Source organism: Salmo salar, chromosome 26, assembly GCF_965601325.2.
Source record: "Salmo salar chromosome 26, fSalSal1, whole genome shotgun sequence".
Classification (NCBI taxonomy): domain Eukaryota; kingdom Metazoa; phylum Chordata; class Actinopteri; order Salmoniformes; family Salmonidae; genus Salmo; species Salmo salar.
In genome coordinates this window covers 22,733,022-22,750,000 of record NC_138316.1, presented here as the reverse complement: position 1 = coordinate 22,750,000, position 16,979 = coordinate 22,733,022, and the positions used below count along the sequence as shown (strand labels likewise).

The following is a 16,979-nucleotide window of genomic DNA, read 5'->3' as shown; positions in this document are numbered from 1 at the left end:
GACTCTGTACCGGTACCCCCTGTATATAGCCTCCACATTGACTCTGTATATAGCCTCCACATTGACTCTGTACCGGTACCCCCTGTATATAGCCTCCACATTGACTCTGTACCAGCACCCCCTATATAGCCTCGCTATTGTTATTTTACTGCTGCTGTTTAAATATTTATTACTTAATTTTTTTTTTTATTACTTATATATTTTTTACGTAACACTTATTTTTCTTAACTGCATTGTTGGTTAAGGGCCTGTAAGTAAGCATTTCACTGTAAGGTCTACACCTGTTGTATTTGGCACATGTGACAAATACAATTTGATTTGATTTGATTTTCCTGTAGTCCACGATCATCTCCTTTGTCATGATCACATTGAGGGACAGTTTGTTGTCCTGGCACCACACTGCCAGGTCTCTGACCTCCTGTCTCATTGTTGACGGTGATCAGGCCTACCACCGTTATGTCATCTGCAAACTTAATGATAGTGTTGGAGTCATGCTTGGCCACTCAGTCGTGGGTGAACAGGGAGTACAGGAGGGGACTAAGCATGCACCGTTGAGGGGCCCCCGTGTTGAGGATCAGTGTGTCAGATGTGTTGTTGCCTACCCTACCCTGTTTAGTCCCAGGGTCCTTAGCTTAGTGATGAGCTTTGAGGGTACTATGGTGTTGAACGCTGAGCTGTAGTCAATGAACAGCCTTCTCGCTAGAGGTCGGCCGATTATAATTTTTCAACGCCGATACCGATTATTGGAGGGCCCACAAAAAAAAGCCGATGCCGATTAATCGGCCGATTTTTGTATTATTTATTTGTAATAATGACAATTACAACAATACTGAATGAACACTTATTTTAACTTAATATAATACATCAATAAAATCAATTTAGCCTCAAATAAATAATGAAACATGTTCAATTTGGTTTAAATAATGCAAAAACAAAGTGTTGGAGAAGAAAGTAAAAGTGCATTAAGTTCCTTGCTCAGAACATGAGAACATATGAAAGCTGGTGGTTCCTTTTAACATGAGTCTTCAATATTCCCAGGTAAGAAGTTTCAGGTTGTAGTTATTATAGGAATTATTGGACTATTTCTCTCTATACAATTTGTATTTCATATACCTTTGACTATTGGATGTTCTTATAGGCACTTTAGTATTGCCAGTGTAGCAGTATAGCTTCCGTCCCTCTCCTCGCTCCTACCTGGGCTCGAACCAGGAACACATCGACAACAGCCACCCTCGAAGCAGCGTTACCCATGTAGAGGATGGGGAACAACTACTCCAAGTCTCAGAGCGAGTGACGTTTGAAACGCTATTAGCGCGCACCCGGCTAACTAGCTAGCCATTTCACATCGGTTACATCAGCTAATCTCGGGGGTTGGTCATTAATATGGTCGAATCCGGAAACTATCATGTTTATTCTTTCAGTGAAATACGGAACAGTTCCGTATTTTATCTAACGGGTGGCATCCATAAGTCTAAATATTCCTGTTACATCGCACAACCTACAATGTTATTTCATAGTTACGTAAAATTCTGGCAAATTAGTTCGCAACGAGCCAGGCGGCCCAAACTGTTGCATATACCCTGATTCTGCGTGCAAGGAACGCAAGAGAACTGACACAATTTCACCTGGTTAATATTGCCTGCTAACCGGGATTTCTTTTAGCTAAATATGCAGGTTTAAAAATATATACTTGTGTATTGATTTTAACAAAGACATTGATGTTTATGGTTAGGTACACGTCGGAGCAAAGACAGTCCTTTTTCGCAAATGCGCACCACATCGATTATATGCAACTCAGGACAGGCTAGATAAACTAGTAATATCATCAACCATGTGTAGTTAAGTAGTGATTATGATTGATTGATTGTTTTTTATAAGATAAGTTTAATGCTAGCTAGCAACTTACCTTGGCTTCTTACTGCATCCGCTTAACAGGCAGGCACCTCGTGGAGTGCAACATAAAGCAGGTGGTTAGAGCGTTGGACTAGTTAACCGTAAGGTTGCATCCTCAAGCTGACAAGGTAAAAATCTGTCGTTCTGCCCCTGAACAAGGCAGTTAACCCACCGTTCCTAGGCCGTCATTGAAAATAAGAATGTGTTCTTAACTGACTTGCCTAGTTAAATAAAGGTCTAAAAATATATATATATATATTTATTTTTTTTATTTAAAAAAATCGGCAAATCGGTGGCCAAAAATACCGATTACCGATTGTTATGAAAACTTGAAATCGGCCCTAATTAATCGGCCATTCCGATTAATCGGTCGACCTCTACTTCTCACAGAGGTGTTCCTTTTCTCCAGGTGGTAAAGGGCAGTGTGGAGTGCAATAGAGATTGGGTCATCTGTGGATCTGTTGGGGCGGTATGCAAATTGGAGTGGGTCTAGGGTTTCTGGGATGATGGTGTTGATGTGAGCCATGATCAGCCTTTCAAGCACTTCATGGCTACAGATGTGAGTGCTACGGGTCAGTAGTTATTTAGGCAGGTTAGGTTGGCGTTCTTGGGCACAGGGACTATGATGGTCTGCTTAAAACATGTAGGTATTACAGACTTGGTCAGGTAGAGGTTGAAAATGTCAGTGAAGACACTTGCCAGTTGAAACCAAAATAGATCCAAACCCTGAGCATTAAGGTTGTGCAGCATTTTACCTGATGTTAACATTCTGTCATGAAGAGTTTTTCCATCTCAAGGGGTTAAATGAATAAAAATACTATAGTAAATGCCAATGTATTGCCATTAGAGTAACAGGGTTGACTGTAACAGGGTTGAGGTTTACATCTTAAATCAGCCATAAATCCCCTTGTGACAGAGGGAATGGAAACCTGTTCTGTGCAACAGGGATGGACAATTGAATGCAAGTTTCCCCCCAAAAAATGTTAATGTTAAAATATTTCTAGTCTATCTATCCATGGGTAACAGGGTTGATGTGTTTTGCTTGCCTCGCACTGTTTTCCAGCACAAAACATCAGAATATGGCCTAAAAGCATAGACCAAGCTCACCTGCTTTTACACTATGATTTGACTATTATTTGTTCAATGTTTATTTTGAAAACATATTTTAAAAGGAATAGTTTCACCATATTAAAACAAAAGTTCACTAAATGTATCATTTATTTCAAAATATTAATCTTCAGAAATGATTTTGTCAAACAAGAACATAACTAGGGCTAACAATGATGGTAAAAACTTGAAGAACGTTGGGTTAAAGACCCAATACAGTCACAATCATGATATTTATATGTTTTATAAATATTTCCACACTATGAGGTTGGAATAATACTGTGATATTGTGAAAATGATGATAATTCCCTTTAAGTGTAAGAGCTGTTTGGTGGGATGGAGCTTTGGCCTGTCTGGTGACATCACCAGGCGGTACATTTGTTAATAGACCAATAAGAAAGAGACAGCTAGTTTTCAGTTTTCCTCTCCCCACTCAGAACACTCCCAGACAGTCCTAGCTAAATTCTTGCTTGCGAAATTGCTCTTTGCTAAAAGGCTATTTTGGTTTATTTTTGACCATTTTAATTGAAAACAGTCACTGTACGGTCCATAATTGTTACCCAGAAATGATTTGAAATTGAGATAAAATGGCTGCATTGGACCTTTAACATGCCAAGGACATCTTAAAATGTTCTGAAGTTTGGCACCTTAGCAAGTCTTTATTCAAAAGAAAAATCTGATTTATTGAATTTCCATGTGGTCAATATTAAAGGGCACTTCATTGAGTATAACAGGCTTATACAATTCAGTATTGGTGCACAATTTCTCCATTAAATATCAAAGGGACGCAAAATGTTCTCTATTTGTGGAACAACCCAAGTAATAACAGTGATGATGTGTTAATGTAATATCTCGGGCTCCCGAGTGGCGCAGCGGTCTAAGACACTGCATCTCAGTGCAGGAGGTGTCATTACAGTCCCTGGTTTGAATCCAGGCTGTATCACATCTGGCCGTGATTGGGAGTCCCATAGGGTGGCGCACAATTGGCCCAGCGTCGCCCGGGTTTGGTCAGGGTAGGCAGTCAATTTAAATAAGAATTTGTTCTTAACTTACTTGCCTAGTTAAATAAAGGTTGAATTAAAAAAAAACTCTCTCTCTCTCTCTCTCTCTCTCTCTCTCAGGTGGAGCCACAGTGATCTCAGCGCCCTCTCACCTCCAGGACTCCTCAGTGCACTACAACATTCCAGAGCTACAGAGCACCCCCAGCCGGCCGCCCCCGCCACACACACACCCGCACGCACACTCCATCCAACACCCGCACTCACACCCGCACCCCCAGCCCAATGGGCAGCACTGTCCCCCGCACCCTCACCGAGAGCCCCCAGGAGTGAGGGAGGAGCAGTCTGCACCAGAGGACTCAGAAGAAGACGAGGAAGAGGAGGAAGAGGAGGCCTCAGTACCCAGGTGGCAGGGGATTGAAGCGATCTTTGAAGCCTATCAGGAATACATTGAAGGTAAGCAGTCAGTCACTTTTCTATGTTTATTTGAAGGCCCAGTGCAGTCAAAACATAATTTCAGTCTGTAATTAAAAAATATATAAATTATTATTGTTATTATTATTTTTATTTTTTGGGCTGTTTTAGTGGTGTGACGTTTTGCCCTAGGGAGTTAGTTAGTAGACCAATAAGAAAGAGAGTTCCAAACCTCTCTGCCAATAAAATATAGTTTTCAGTTTTCCCCTTCCCACTTAGAACACTCCCAAACACTCCTAGTAAAAATCTTGCTTGAGAAATTGCTATTTGCTAACAAGCCAATATTTTTTGTTGTTGACAATTTTAATTGAAAACAATCACAATAAGGTACTTAATTTTTACCCAGAAATTATTTGATATTGAGATAAAAATGGTTGCATTGGACCTTTAATGTCTAATGTCCTTGGTTTTGGAATCGTTCAATTATGGTTGAAATCTAGAGACCAATGAACATGTATGACTTTGGTTAAGAGTAGTTGTAGCGTATTCCCAACACTAGAGGGTGGTATTTATCCTTTTCTACTACTCTCTGTTGGTCCAACAAATAGGATGTAAACAGTCAAACATACACACACACACACACACACACACACACACACACACACACACACACACACACACACACACACACACACACACACACACACACACACACACACACACACACACACAGACACGTACACACTATCTGTAATGAGACTTGTGTAGTGGGTTGTGTGCTGTATGCTGCTTGTCTGTGGCAGTATGGTCTGTTGTGTCTCTAGCTGTGTGCTGCTTACCTGTGGCAGTATGGTCTGTTGTATCTCTAGCTGTGTGCTGCTTGCATGTGGCAGTATGGTCTGTTGTGTCTCTAGCTGTGTGCTGCTTGCATGTGGCAGTATGGTCTGTTGTATCTCAAATCAAATCAAATTTATTTTTATATAGCCCTTCGTACATCAGCTGATATTCTCAAAGTGCTGTACAGAAACCCAGCCTAAAACCCCAAACAGCAAGCAAAGCATGTGAAAGAAGCACGGTGGCTAGGAAAAACTCCCTAGGAAAAACTCCCTAAAAAGGCCAAAAACCTAGGAAGAAACCTAGAGAGGAACCAGGCTATGAGGGGTGGCCAGTCCTCTTCTGGCTGTGCAGGGTGGATATTGGTCTGTTATATCTCTAGCTGTGTGCTGCTTGCCTGTGGCAGTATGGTCTGTTGTATCTCTAGCTGTGTGCTGCTTGCATGTGGCAGTATGGTCTGTTGTATCTCTAGCTGTGTGCTGCTTGCCTGTGGCAGTATGGTCTGTTGTATCTCTAGCTGTGTGCTGCTTGCCTGTGGCAGTATGGTCTGTTGTATCTCTAGCTGTGTGCTGCTTGCCTGTGGCAGTATGGTCTGTTGTATTTCTAGCTGTGTGCTGCTTGCCTGTGGCAGTATGGTCTGTTGTATCTCTAGCTGTGTGCTGCTTGCCTGTGGCAGTATGGTCTGTTGTATCTCTAGCTGTGTGCTGCTTACCTGTGGCAGTATGGTCTGTTGTATCTCTAGCTGTGTGCTGCTTGCCTGTGGCAGTATGGTCTGTTGTATCTCTAGCTGTGTGCTGCTTGCCTGTGGCAGTATGGTCTGTTGTATCTCTAGCTGTGTGCTGCTTACCTGTGGCAGTATGGTCTGTTGTATCTCTAGCTGTGTGCTGCTTGCCTGTGGCAGTATGGTCTGTTGTATCTCTAGCTGTGTGCTGCTTACCTGTGGCAGTATGGTCTGTTGTATCTCTAGCTGTGTGCTGCTTGCCTGTGGCAGTATGGTCTGTTGTATCTCTAGCTGTGTGCTGCTTGCCTGTGGCAGTATGGTCTGTTGTGTCTCTAGCTGTGTGCTGCTCTCTAGTTATTGGTACGTGGGGAGACAGACAGGCAGGGAGTGTTAGTGTGGATGCTAATGAGAACCCAGGTCATATCCCCTCAGGCTCACTGTTATTCTCTTCTCCTTCCTCTCTCCCTCTCCTCCTCTGCCTCCCTCCTCTCCTTCTCCTCCTTCTCCACTCCCCTCCTTCTCTTCCCCTGCCTTCGGTCCTCCCTCCCTCCCTCCTCCAGAGCAAGGTGTGGAGCGCCAGGTGCTGCAGAGCCAGTGTCGGAGACTGGAGAACCAGCACTACAACCTGAGCCTGACAGCAGAGCAGCTCTCCCACAGCATGGGGGTAAGACCCTGTCTGCTACATCTATCATCACTGAGCTTCCTTCAAATCGTTTGGAGAAAATAGACTTTCTATTTTAATCAGCTATGTTGAATTGTATTCTTCATACTGTAAAATAATATTATATAATGCCACAGAATTCTAAGTGTGTGTGTGTGTGTGTGTGTGTGTGTGTGTGTGTGTGTGTGTGTGCGTGCGTGCGTGCGTGCGTGCGTGCGTGCGTGTGTGTGTGGTGCGTGTGTGTGTGCGCGTGTGTGTGTATCCTTGTGTTATGTTTTTGTTAATGTGGTTTTATTGACTCTACTCACCCCCCCCCCCCTCTCTCTCTCTTTATAGGAGTTGATGTCTCAGAGACAGAAGCTGGCGGTGGAGAGGGAGAAGTTACAGGCCGAGTTGGAGCACTTCAGGAAGTGTCTGACGCTGCCGCAGCCTCACTGGGCCAGGGGAGGGCACTACAAGGGTTACCCCCCCAGGTGACAGCTCCACTGACTCCCAGGCCCGGCCCCCTCCCTCCCCGCCCACACAGAGTTTATTTTTATGACCCAGCCTGGATCTGGACCCGGATGCGCAGCTCCACAGGAGAGAGGGATTCATGGATTCATTGATAGATGGATGGGGCAGCAGGGCCAAGCAGTGAAGCACTGACTGGGGCTGCTGCCAGCCTGCCAGGGACGGTGCCACCAGTCAGTGGTCTGTGCTAACCCTGGGGTCAGAGGGAGCAACAGGCACGTCACACATGGGGCAAAGCTCTAGGACTGCATGTTCAACACACACACAAACATACAGAGGCACAAACTCACACCATGCTCTTCAGCAGGCACCAGTTACTCTCTTACATTGCAGTCCCAGCCCCATCCTGGGCTCCCTTCACAGCCACGCCCACACAGACAATCCTGCAATCGGAGAGCAACTCAGCCCCGGAATGGGTGTGGTCACGTGACAGATCGTCATCTACCACCAATCCAATGCCCCTACCTCTGGCCAATCGGACAGGACTGAACCTCCCAGCATCTCTCCTGGCAGCAGGTCAGGCCAGCTTTCAAACTTGAAATGCACTTAAAGAGAAAGACCTGAAGAACTACCTGGTGGTACTGTGTTACGACAAAGAACTGTTCAAATTAAGGAAGAACTTACAAAATGCACATTTTGGAATGAATAAAGGAAATGTTTTATTTCGAGATGAGAATAAGAATTTAAAAGGTGCTTCAGCCTTGTATTGTAAATAATATTAAGACTAAAAATAATTTTGTATGTTTTTATTACTTTAATCATTGTTCTTTTAAGAAGAAGAAAATAAGCCTGCCATTTTTTATATATTCATGATTTTTGGGGTGAAACAGAAAGCTTTGCTTTTAGTGTTTGTTCTGCTGCTGGTCAGAACTGCCCTGTTCGGAGGTGTAGATTAAAGTAGAAAAGGAAAGAGAGAACATGCTCCACTCCTCTTCTCCTCTCCTCCTTTGACCCAGCCATGTGTACTGCCGTAGCAGCAGCCTGAGCTCCAGCCACAGCCCTCCCTCCCCTGGCCTCCAGGCCCCGTAAGGCTCACTGAGATGGGGGTAAGACCTAACTCCAGGCCCCACAGGCCTCCCTCCCCTGGCCTCCAGGCCCCGTAAGGCTCACTGAGATGGGGTAAGACCTAAATCCAGGCCCCACAGGCCTCCCTCCCCTGGCCTCCAGGCCCCGTAAGGCTCACTGAGATGGGGTAAGACCTAACTCCAGGCCCCACAGGCCTCCCTCCCCTGGCCTCCAGGCCCCGTAAGGCTCACTGAGATGGGGTAAGACCTAACTCCAGGCCCCACAGGCCTCCCAGATCCATGCACTCTGTCAGAACACCAGCCCCACACAGAACCCCTCCTGTCAGGAACAGCAAGTTTTACCACTCTCCCTGTGTGAGTAGTTACCCATGGGAAAGTGTGAGTGACAGCTACAGTTAGTGTCATCCTTTATTTTCTCTCTCTCTTATTCCCCTTCAGCTCTAGTCCAGGGATGAGCCCTTAGTAGAACCGATAACTAGACCCATCTCTCTGGACCTTATCATTAAGTACAAAGGACACAACATCCATTATAATGAGACATTCATATCATCACTAAACCCAGAGAGAGGAGGGAACAATGCAGACAGTACCACATGGCAATGTGACAATGCACCAAGGGAGATCTAGCGAGATTCTTCTCCTTTGTGTTTGCCATAAAAATAAATAGTGCCAAAAAGTAGCCCTCCCTTGCACAAAATATCATGAGACTTTTTTAAACCTCAAAATAGAGTATTTAAGCTAACTCCCTGAATTTAAATGGCCAACCCACTTCTAAATGTATTTTTTACTACATTGATCCCACTTATCATAATGTCAAAGCCCTTGCCAACAATTGGATAATGGACAATTTTTTTCTCCACTTGAGGGCCCTCAAATCCAAAGTCAATGAAAGGTTCTCTTTTGCCAAGTATATGAATCATTGTCCTGCTCTGCACTGTGCATCTATAGTGTGTTTTCATGCCTACATCAGTCCACCTTGCTGCTGGCCATAGCCATCTCCTGTGCCTCAGTACCCCTGTTCCCCAGTCTCTCTATTCCCCTACCTTCTTTCTGTGGGAGTGTCTGGCCTGTAGTTTTGTAAAAAAAAAAAAAAATGTTTAGCCTTACAAGAGGACCTCCGGCAGCATAGATCGCAATGCAGCGTGGGTATGTAGTGCTGTCAGTCAGAGTTGATAAGGCTTTGAGTATGTAGTCCAAAAGGGGTTCTGTTTGAACTCCAGTCTGATGCTGTGGATGTGAGATGGCAGGGAGGGGAGGGTGGCTGCCGGTCTGGTCCCTACATCCCTCTTTGTTCCACTCCTGGTGAGCTTTCAGAGGAACACCCAGTTAGGGAGGCGGAACCATGTTTACAGACCAGAGCAGAGATACGATAGGAGCACCACCTGTCAATCAGACAGCAAGCGCTACCACTGAGTTAAGCAGCCAATGAGTTAGCGGGAGGACATTAGGCCCTTCCCCAGAGCCTCCTTACTCTACCACGCACGCACACGCAATAGCCCCCTGACTCTATGGAGGATGTCTAGACTCTAGATGCTGTGAAACTCTGATTTTAAAATGTACTTGTTTGAATTAATTGTAATGTAATATATTATTTGTTGAATGTAGTAATTAGGTATTTATGAATATATTGCTGTAATTTCAGACAAAAAAATAAAAGAAAATATTTGAAAAATGTACGTGAATAGTCAGGTCTTCTCTTGGCCCCATTTCTTCCTGCAGGTTCATCATCCATTTTCAGTGCCTGAGTCAAATTCTAACTCTGTGTTTAACAGTGAGACTACATTGAAGTCACACATGTCTGATAAGATATGAGGGTTATCAATTAAGTGTTTCTACTACATTGGATTTACCATCTGTTTATTATGAGGCAGGCAAAAACTGACATAGAAAATATAGTGAAATCTTCAAAACAAATGTCAAAACTGAATTATCTGTGATTACTGATCATAATATGTGATGGTTATAATGATGATTAGAATATACATGTGATGGTTATAATGATAGTTAGAATATACATGTGATAGTTATAATGATAGTTAGAACATACATGTGATTGTTATAATGATAGAATATACATGTGATAGTTAGAATGATAGTTAGAATATACATGTGATAGTTAGAATGATAGTTAGAATATACATGTGATAGTTATAATGATAGTTAGAATATACATGTGATAGTTATAATGATAGAACATACATGTGATGGTTATAATGATAGTTAGAATATACATGAGATAGTTATAATGATAGTTAGAATATACATGTGATAGTTATAATGATAGTTAGAATATACATGTGATAGTTATAATGATAGTTAGAATATACATGTGATGGTTATAATGATAGTTAGAATATACAGGTGATAGTCGTGATAGTTATGATAGTTAGAATATACATGTGATGGTTATAATGATAGTTAGAAATACATGTGATGGTTATAATGATAGTTAGAATATACATGTGATGGTTATAATGATAGTTAGAACATACATGTGATGGTTATAATGATAGTTAGAATATACATGTGATGGTTATAATGATAGAGATCATACATGTGATAGTTATAATGATAGTTAGAACATACATGTGATGGTTATAATGATAGTTAGAACATACATGTGATAGTTATAATGATGGTTAGAATATACATGTGATAGTTATAATGATAGTTAGAATATACATGTGATGGTTATAATGATAGTTAGAATATACATGTGATGGTTATAATGATAGTTAGAACATACATGTGATAGTTATAATGATAGTTAGAACATACATGTGATGGTTATAATGATAGTTAGAATATACATGTGATAGTTATAATGATAGTTAGAACATACATGTGATAGTTAGAATGATAGTTAGAATATACATGTGATAGTTATAATGATAGTTAGAACATACATGTGATGGTTATAATGATAGTTAGAATATACATGTGATGGTTATAATGATAGTTAGAACATACATGTGATAGTTATAATGATAGTTAGAATATACATGTGATGGTTATAATGATAGTTAGAATATACATGTGATAGTTATAATGATAGTTAGAATATACATGTGATGGTTATAATGATAGTTAGATCATACATGTGATAGTTATAATGATAGTTAGAACATACATGTGATAGTTAGAATGATAGTTAGAAATACATGTGATAGTTATAATGATAGTTAGAATATACATGTAATAGTTATAATGATAGAACATACATGTGATGTTATAATGATAGTTAGAATATACATGTGATAGTTATAATGATAGTTAGAATATACATGTGATAGTTATAATGATAGTTAGAACATACATGTGATAGTTATAATGATAGTTAGAATATACATGTGATAGTTATAATGATAGTTAGAACATACATGTGATGGTTATAATGATAGTTAGAATATTGTTAAAGGAATTTTATATCTCGATGATAATAATCAATAATCAATTCGCCTTGACTAATGCCCAAGGTTTGTAAGACAATGGGTTAAAATAATTAGGCAAGGACTCAGCTTTCTGCAAAAGGTTTCTGTAGCTTTATTCATGAGAACGTTCTGCCATCAGGATAACAAAACAGTCATTATATAGTTCTTGATTACTTACGCACATGCATTTACACACAATCTGTTGGTGACCTGCAACCCCCATAAACTTCTCACACTGTTTATCACCTTCTGGCTCAGCCTGTTCCTTTCCTTCAAGGTTAGGAACTCTCTGAGGATTTACTCACTTGACCATCTGCCCCTCTATCTCTCTATACTAATTGCATACACACATTTCTTTCCCTCTCCAGTGGTTCCTGGACTTTCCGGAACTAATCAGACTAATCGATCCCTACATTGATCATTACATTGATTATTCATTAACCCTGCTGTATGACTAATAATTAATCATGGTTTATTGATTCATTTACCTTTATTATATAATTCTCTTATCAAATATACATGTGATAGTTATAATGATAGTTAGAACATACATGTGATGTTATAATGATAGTTAGAACATACATGAGATAGTTATAATGATAGTTAGAACATACATGTGATGGTTATAATGATAGTTAGAATATACATGTGATAGTTATAATGATAGTTAGAACATACATGTGATAGTTATAATGATAGTTAGAATATACATGTGATGGTTATAATGATAGTTAGAATATACATGTGATGGTTATAAAGATAGTTAGAATATACATGTGATAGTTATAATGATAGTTAGAATATACATGTGATAGTTATAATGATAGTTAGAATATACATGTGATAGTTATAATGATAGTTAGAACATACATGTGGTAGTTATAATGATAGTTAGAATGTACATGTGATAGTTATAATGATAGTTAGAATATACATGTGATAGTTATAATGATAGTTAGAACATACATGTGATAGTTATAATGATAGTTAGAATATACATGTGATAGTTATAATGATAGTTAGAATATACATGGATGGTTATGAAATGACAGTGTAGGTTCACATTGTTACGGTACTTAACCACAAGTGTTAGTATAGGAGGACTCTACAAGGTCGAATCTTCCCATTACATAGCATAGCTTTATATAGTTTTATAAAATGGTTAGTTCTGGCCTGGCATTATGATTAGTTCAAACTGAAAGGTGTTTTCCATTCATGCTATATATCACTGTATTATATCAATAACTCTTTATTAATTATGATTAAAACTAAAAGGTTCACAACAAAGCATTCAGTGATAAAGTTCATATGAATCTCATCACAGCCTGAAGGGCAGTCATGCTGTCACAGTCAGATAAGTTTCTCTACTCTTCCATCAAACCCTATCTACCCTACATACATGTTCAAATGGAAAACAGCCATTTCAATTTAAAAGCAATGTTCCCATGTTTGCAGAGACTGCATTCACGGTAAACGCTGCATATATCGACTCAATCGGAAATGACCTTTACATTTCAATCACACTATAGCGCAGCTCTTTAGTGCTATGGATTGAATGGAGCAATTATATTGGACACAACAAATATGTACACAGTAGGATGGAAGTGGTGTTGGAGGGCCAGTAGGGGGCACTCTTCCCTCTGGTCTAAAGAGTTCCCAATGCCCAGGGGCAGAGACAGGGACATTGCCCTGCGTAAGGTGCAGCCTTTCAGATGGGACATTAAACGGATGTCCTGACTGTGGTCATTAAAGATTCCATGGTACTTATTGTGACCAGTAAGTGGTGAAACCCTGGTGTCCTGGCTAACTTATTATCAATCCTAATTGTTTTATACTGTATATCACTCCTCACCTCTACACCATGAAAGCTGATGTCTGGTGAATATTCTGGCACAATTGGTTACACCCATAGTTGTGTATGACTAGAGATTCATCCAGTCATAAGGTCATTTAGCAACATTTGAGTTTATGTCTTGTTAGGATATGACATTCTCATTCTGGATTGGATAGATTTGTATCACCCTTATTTCTGCTTGTAGATATTAAACACTTCCTCCAACAGAGGACTTGTGGATTGACAGTAAAAATAAAACACTGGTTACAATGGAAAACTATTATATGTAGTTGAATGTCTCTGGACCAAGAGATCCAGCCAAGCAGTCATCAGCATCCACTCTGTCTTTTTCTCAACACTCTCTCAAAGGTGCCTCTGGGAATACTATCGCTTTCAAAATAAAAGTCCCCAGCGTACAAACAATAACAGTGCCTCAATACATTACGGCAAAATAAAAGTTGCGACAAAAGTAAGGTTTCAGATTTTTATGTCAACATAAGTCTAGGCTTTAGAGCTTCCATTAGTACATATGTGTTACATCTCTGGTTGTTTTGCTCTGCTCTCTGCCTGCCTGCTCCCTGCCTGCCTGCTCCCTGCCTGCCTGCTCTCTGCCTGCCTGCTCCCTGCCTGCCTGCTCTCTGCCTGCCTGCTCTCATCCTGTTGGTTCTCATCCTCCCTCACTTTCTTTCTGTATTCTCGGACCTCAGCAGCTGCCTCACACAGTTTCTGAAATGCATCATCTTTTACCACAGGAAGTTCTTTACACTTGTTCTCAAATTCCTCATCTGGACAAGTCAACAGTTCCATCAAGAATCCTCTTGTTTTACCAGAACTTCCTCTCCCCTTTAGTTTACTCTTTATCTCACCATGGATGTTTGCACTTGTTGCCCAGACTCTAGGATTATAATGTGATTGCGCAGTTGTCAGGCCATCCTTATTTACTTTACACCTTGCTGGAACAGAGGTAATTATGGGATTGTCAGCGGTAAAGACTGCTATGAATTCGTCACGGTCCTTAACTTTTTTGATACATTTTGGCGACTCCATTGTTTTGCCTTTTCCAAGAAAGCTCTCTGTTAGTGTGTCCTCCCCCTTTAGGAGTAAAACACAGAAGTTGGGCTCTGGATAGTATGTCCCTAGAGGAAAGTGTTTTGCTGTCTGAATTCGAGTCATTCTGTCAACCTGGCTTGGCTTCTTAAAATCCCCTTCAGGAAACTCATAGCCTGTTGACATCACCGTTGGTGGGATGCCAGAGTGAGTGTTACAGTGCTTTCTGACTATCTCTAAATAAGAGCTGTACACTTGGTTAAAGCTTACAGTATCAGCATCAATACAACTGAAATAGATCAGAGCGTCAGGATCCTGTCCTCTCAACTCTCTAACAAGCTGTTTAGTTTCTTCATGATCTTTTAGATATTCTCTGATATCCGTATATGGTGTATCTTTTTTTTTATTTATACTGTCCTCATATTTAATGTCACCCTTGGGTCCCCAGGTAAATGAAATCTTTTTAAACTTCAATACTGTCTTCTCCTTCATGTTCATCAGCATTGACAGCTGCTTCCTGAGCTCAGGAGAATCTTTGCCATTGAGGCCAATGATGATGGCCACATCTTCCAGGTGCTCCTTATCTTCCTCCTTAAAGCCTGTACCCTCCAACAACGTCAGTAAGTTTTGAACCAACTGCAACTGGATTTGTTCCTGTGTTCGGTTGTTGTCAAGTAGTGGGACCCACATGGGCACATTGATCAGAAACTTGATCTTTTGATCCTGGTTCTGGTTCTGGGTTTGTTAGGAGAAACAACAAAAACAAACCATGTAAGGTTAGAAAATGATCATACTTTTGGTTAAAGGTCACTGTTAGAAATTTGCAGAATCCCTTGGAGAGGACAGATTTAAACTGAAGCTCATTGACCTCTCACTATATATTTCACTGTATATTTCAGATTTCATATATTTGATCCCTGATGTTTTTCTATTACAATGACACTGTTGTTGGCTCACCTGACTGGACCCCTGGTTGAGCTTGTTCCTTCCATCTTGGTCCCCTCTTGTATCCTTCTTCGTATTAGAGTGCCCTGGCTGCCCTGGCAGTGGGGTGTTGTTCGACCTCTTGGCACCAGCGGACAATACTTGCAGCTCAGTATTCTCCAAACTGCAGAACAAAACAGAAATAAATCATGGTTAAAAAAAAGAAAGTTATAGCAAGTTATAACATAGCTACCAGTAATAGGAAAACGTACTTTGATAGGACTATGCCACCCCCATCACCCAAATGTTTTCCTCCAAAACTCCCTTCATGAGTCATTTTCACCAAATGGTGTCCTCACTATCCCCAATCTCCCTACCGTATTATGCGTTCGCTGGTGTCTGGGTTGTTGACATGAGACTGTCTGGTGGGCGGCTTCACAATAGGGTCTGAGGGGAGAAACAGGCTATTCAGAGACAGAGCATTTTGGGAAGGTGGTAGAGTTAGTTCGATTGAATGTGTAGTGATAAACCATTCTCTTCTCACCTTGTGTTACATTACTCGCTGGGACGTCTACAGGTTCATCAGATGCCATCCACAAACAGCAGGAGAACATTGAGGAGCGTGGTTGGGTTGCCGGAACCATCATAGGCGACGTCTCTGGGGATCTTTCTTCTGATCTTTCTCTCTGTTGTCTGTTATTACCCTCCATGATGTCTCAGACAAACCTACTGTATGAAAGCACAAGACTCAGAGGAGGAAAGGATCAAATCAAATGATATGTGCAATACATCTCCATTTCATAAATCTTCTTAATTTGCTAAATAATTGTAAACAGTAATATTTTTTTGCACTTTCCTGTTTCTGAGAATGGATTCTCATTTCATTACAGGTTATAGGCATTTTATAAATCCAACCATACTTCATTGATACTTGAATGTTGATCGAGATTATACTAGAGCTTAGAATAGCATACTACATTTGATGAAGATATTGATTAACACATTCACTATTTCCTTGTTTCTTAGTGAAACTAAATTATTCAGATGAAGGTTTTTCTCCTAATACCTCTAAAGATGGAGATAAGATTAGGCCCATCTAAAAATACATATCTGTTGATGTTCTCAGCAATCTAACCCAGCAGTTTCCCTGTGGGACTTGTGTTGTGTTGCAGGTCACCAACATTCCTCCACCATGTTGAATATTTCATTAGAGACCCATCTTCCTTTTCGAATATGTTCGCAAGAAAACACCTGCATCACTGCTGTGGTTTGTTATTTACTGTACAACATGAGGAAGTATTGTTGTGAGCACATTTTGGATAACTATGGTTCCAAATATTATTTGTGGAACTAAAAAAGTTGACTATCATTTGGGGGTAATTACTAATACTTTATTTTAATACAGACAGCAATAAGGGACTACTTAAAATAAAAAATTAAAACATATTTAAATACAGATATCAGAAAGGGATTATTTTCAGAAACAATTAGATTGGCAACCTTCCACTAATGGCAGATTAGTTGAACTAGTGTAAATGAACAAACCAATCAACCAATAAGATATTACTCCTTGAACAGCA

The 16,979-nt window shown here is 40.6% G+C and overlaps 2 protein-coding genes across 7 annotated transcripts in view; one reads left to right on the top strand and one right to left on the bottom strand.

Annotated features, from left to right (window-relative positions):
* The window catches only part of gse1b (Gse1 coiled-coil protein b), a 410,942-nt gene extending 401,103 nt beyond the window's left edge, over positions 1–9,839 (top strand). The window contains exons 15-17 of the mRNA XM_045708804.2: positions 4,122–4,454; positions 6,528–6,631; positions 6,965–9,839. Coding sequence (XP_045564760.2) covers positions 4,122–4,454; positions 6,528–6,631; positions 6,965–7,105 — 578 coding nt within the window. The 3' untranslated portion in view covers positions 7,106–9,839. The remainder of the gene's footprint in view (positions 1–4,121; positions 4,455–6,527; positions 6,632–6,964) is intronic.
* A 1,843-nt stretch (positions 9,840–11,682) lies between these two features.
* Positions 11,683–16,979, bottom strand: part of LOC106587367 (uncharacterized) — a 48,831-nt gene continuing 43,534 nt past the window's right edge. For 2 of the 6 annotated variants that reach the window (XM_082969526.1, XM_082969527.1), the window contains exons 2-6: positions 15,944–16,128; positions 15,777–15,846; positions 15,433–15,583; positions 14,098–15,210; positions 11,683–14,037 (exon numbers count right to left, since the gene is read on the bottom strand). In XM_082969526.1, coding sequence (XP_082825652.1) covers positions 13,963–14,037; positions 14,098–15,210; positions 15,433–15,583; positions 15,777–15,846; positions 15,944–16,109 — 1,575 coding nt within the window. In that variant the 5' untranslated portion in view covers positions 16,110–16,128 and the 3' untranslated portion in view covers positions 11,683–13,962. Of the gene's footprint in view, positions 14,038–14,097; positions 15,211–15,432; positions 15,584–15,776; positions 15,847–15,943; positions 16,147–16,979 lie in introns of those variants that run through there. The other 4 variants (XM_082969530.1, XM_082969528.1, XM_082969529.1 and 1 more) reach the window with 4 other exon arrangements.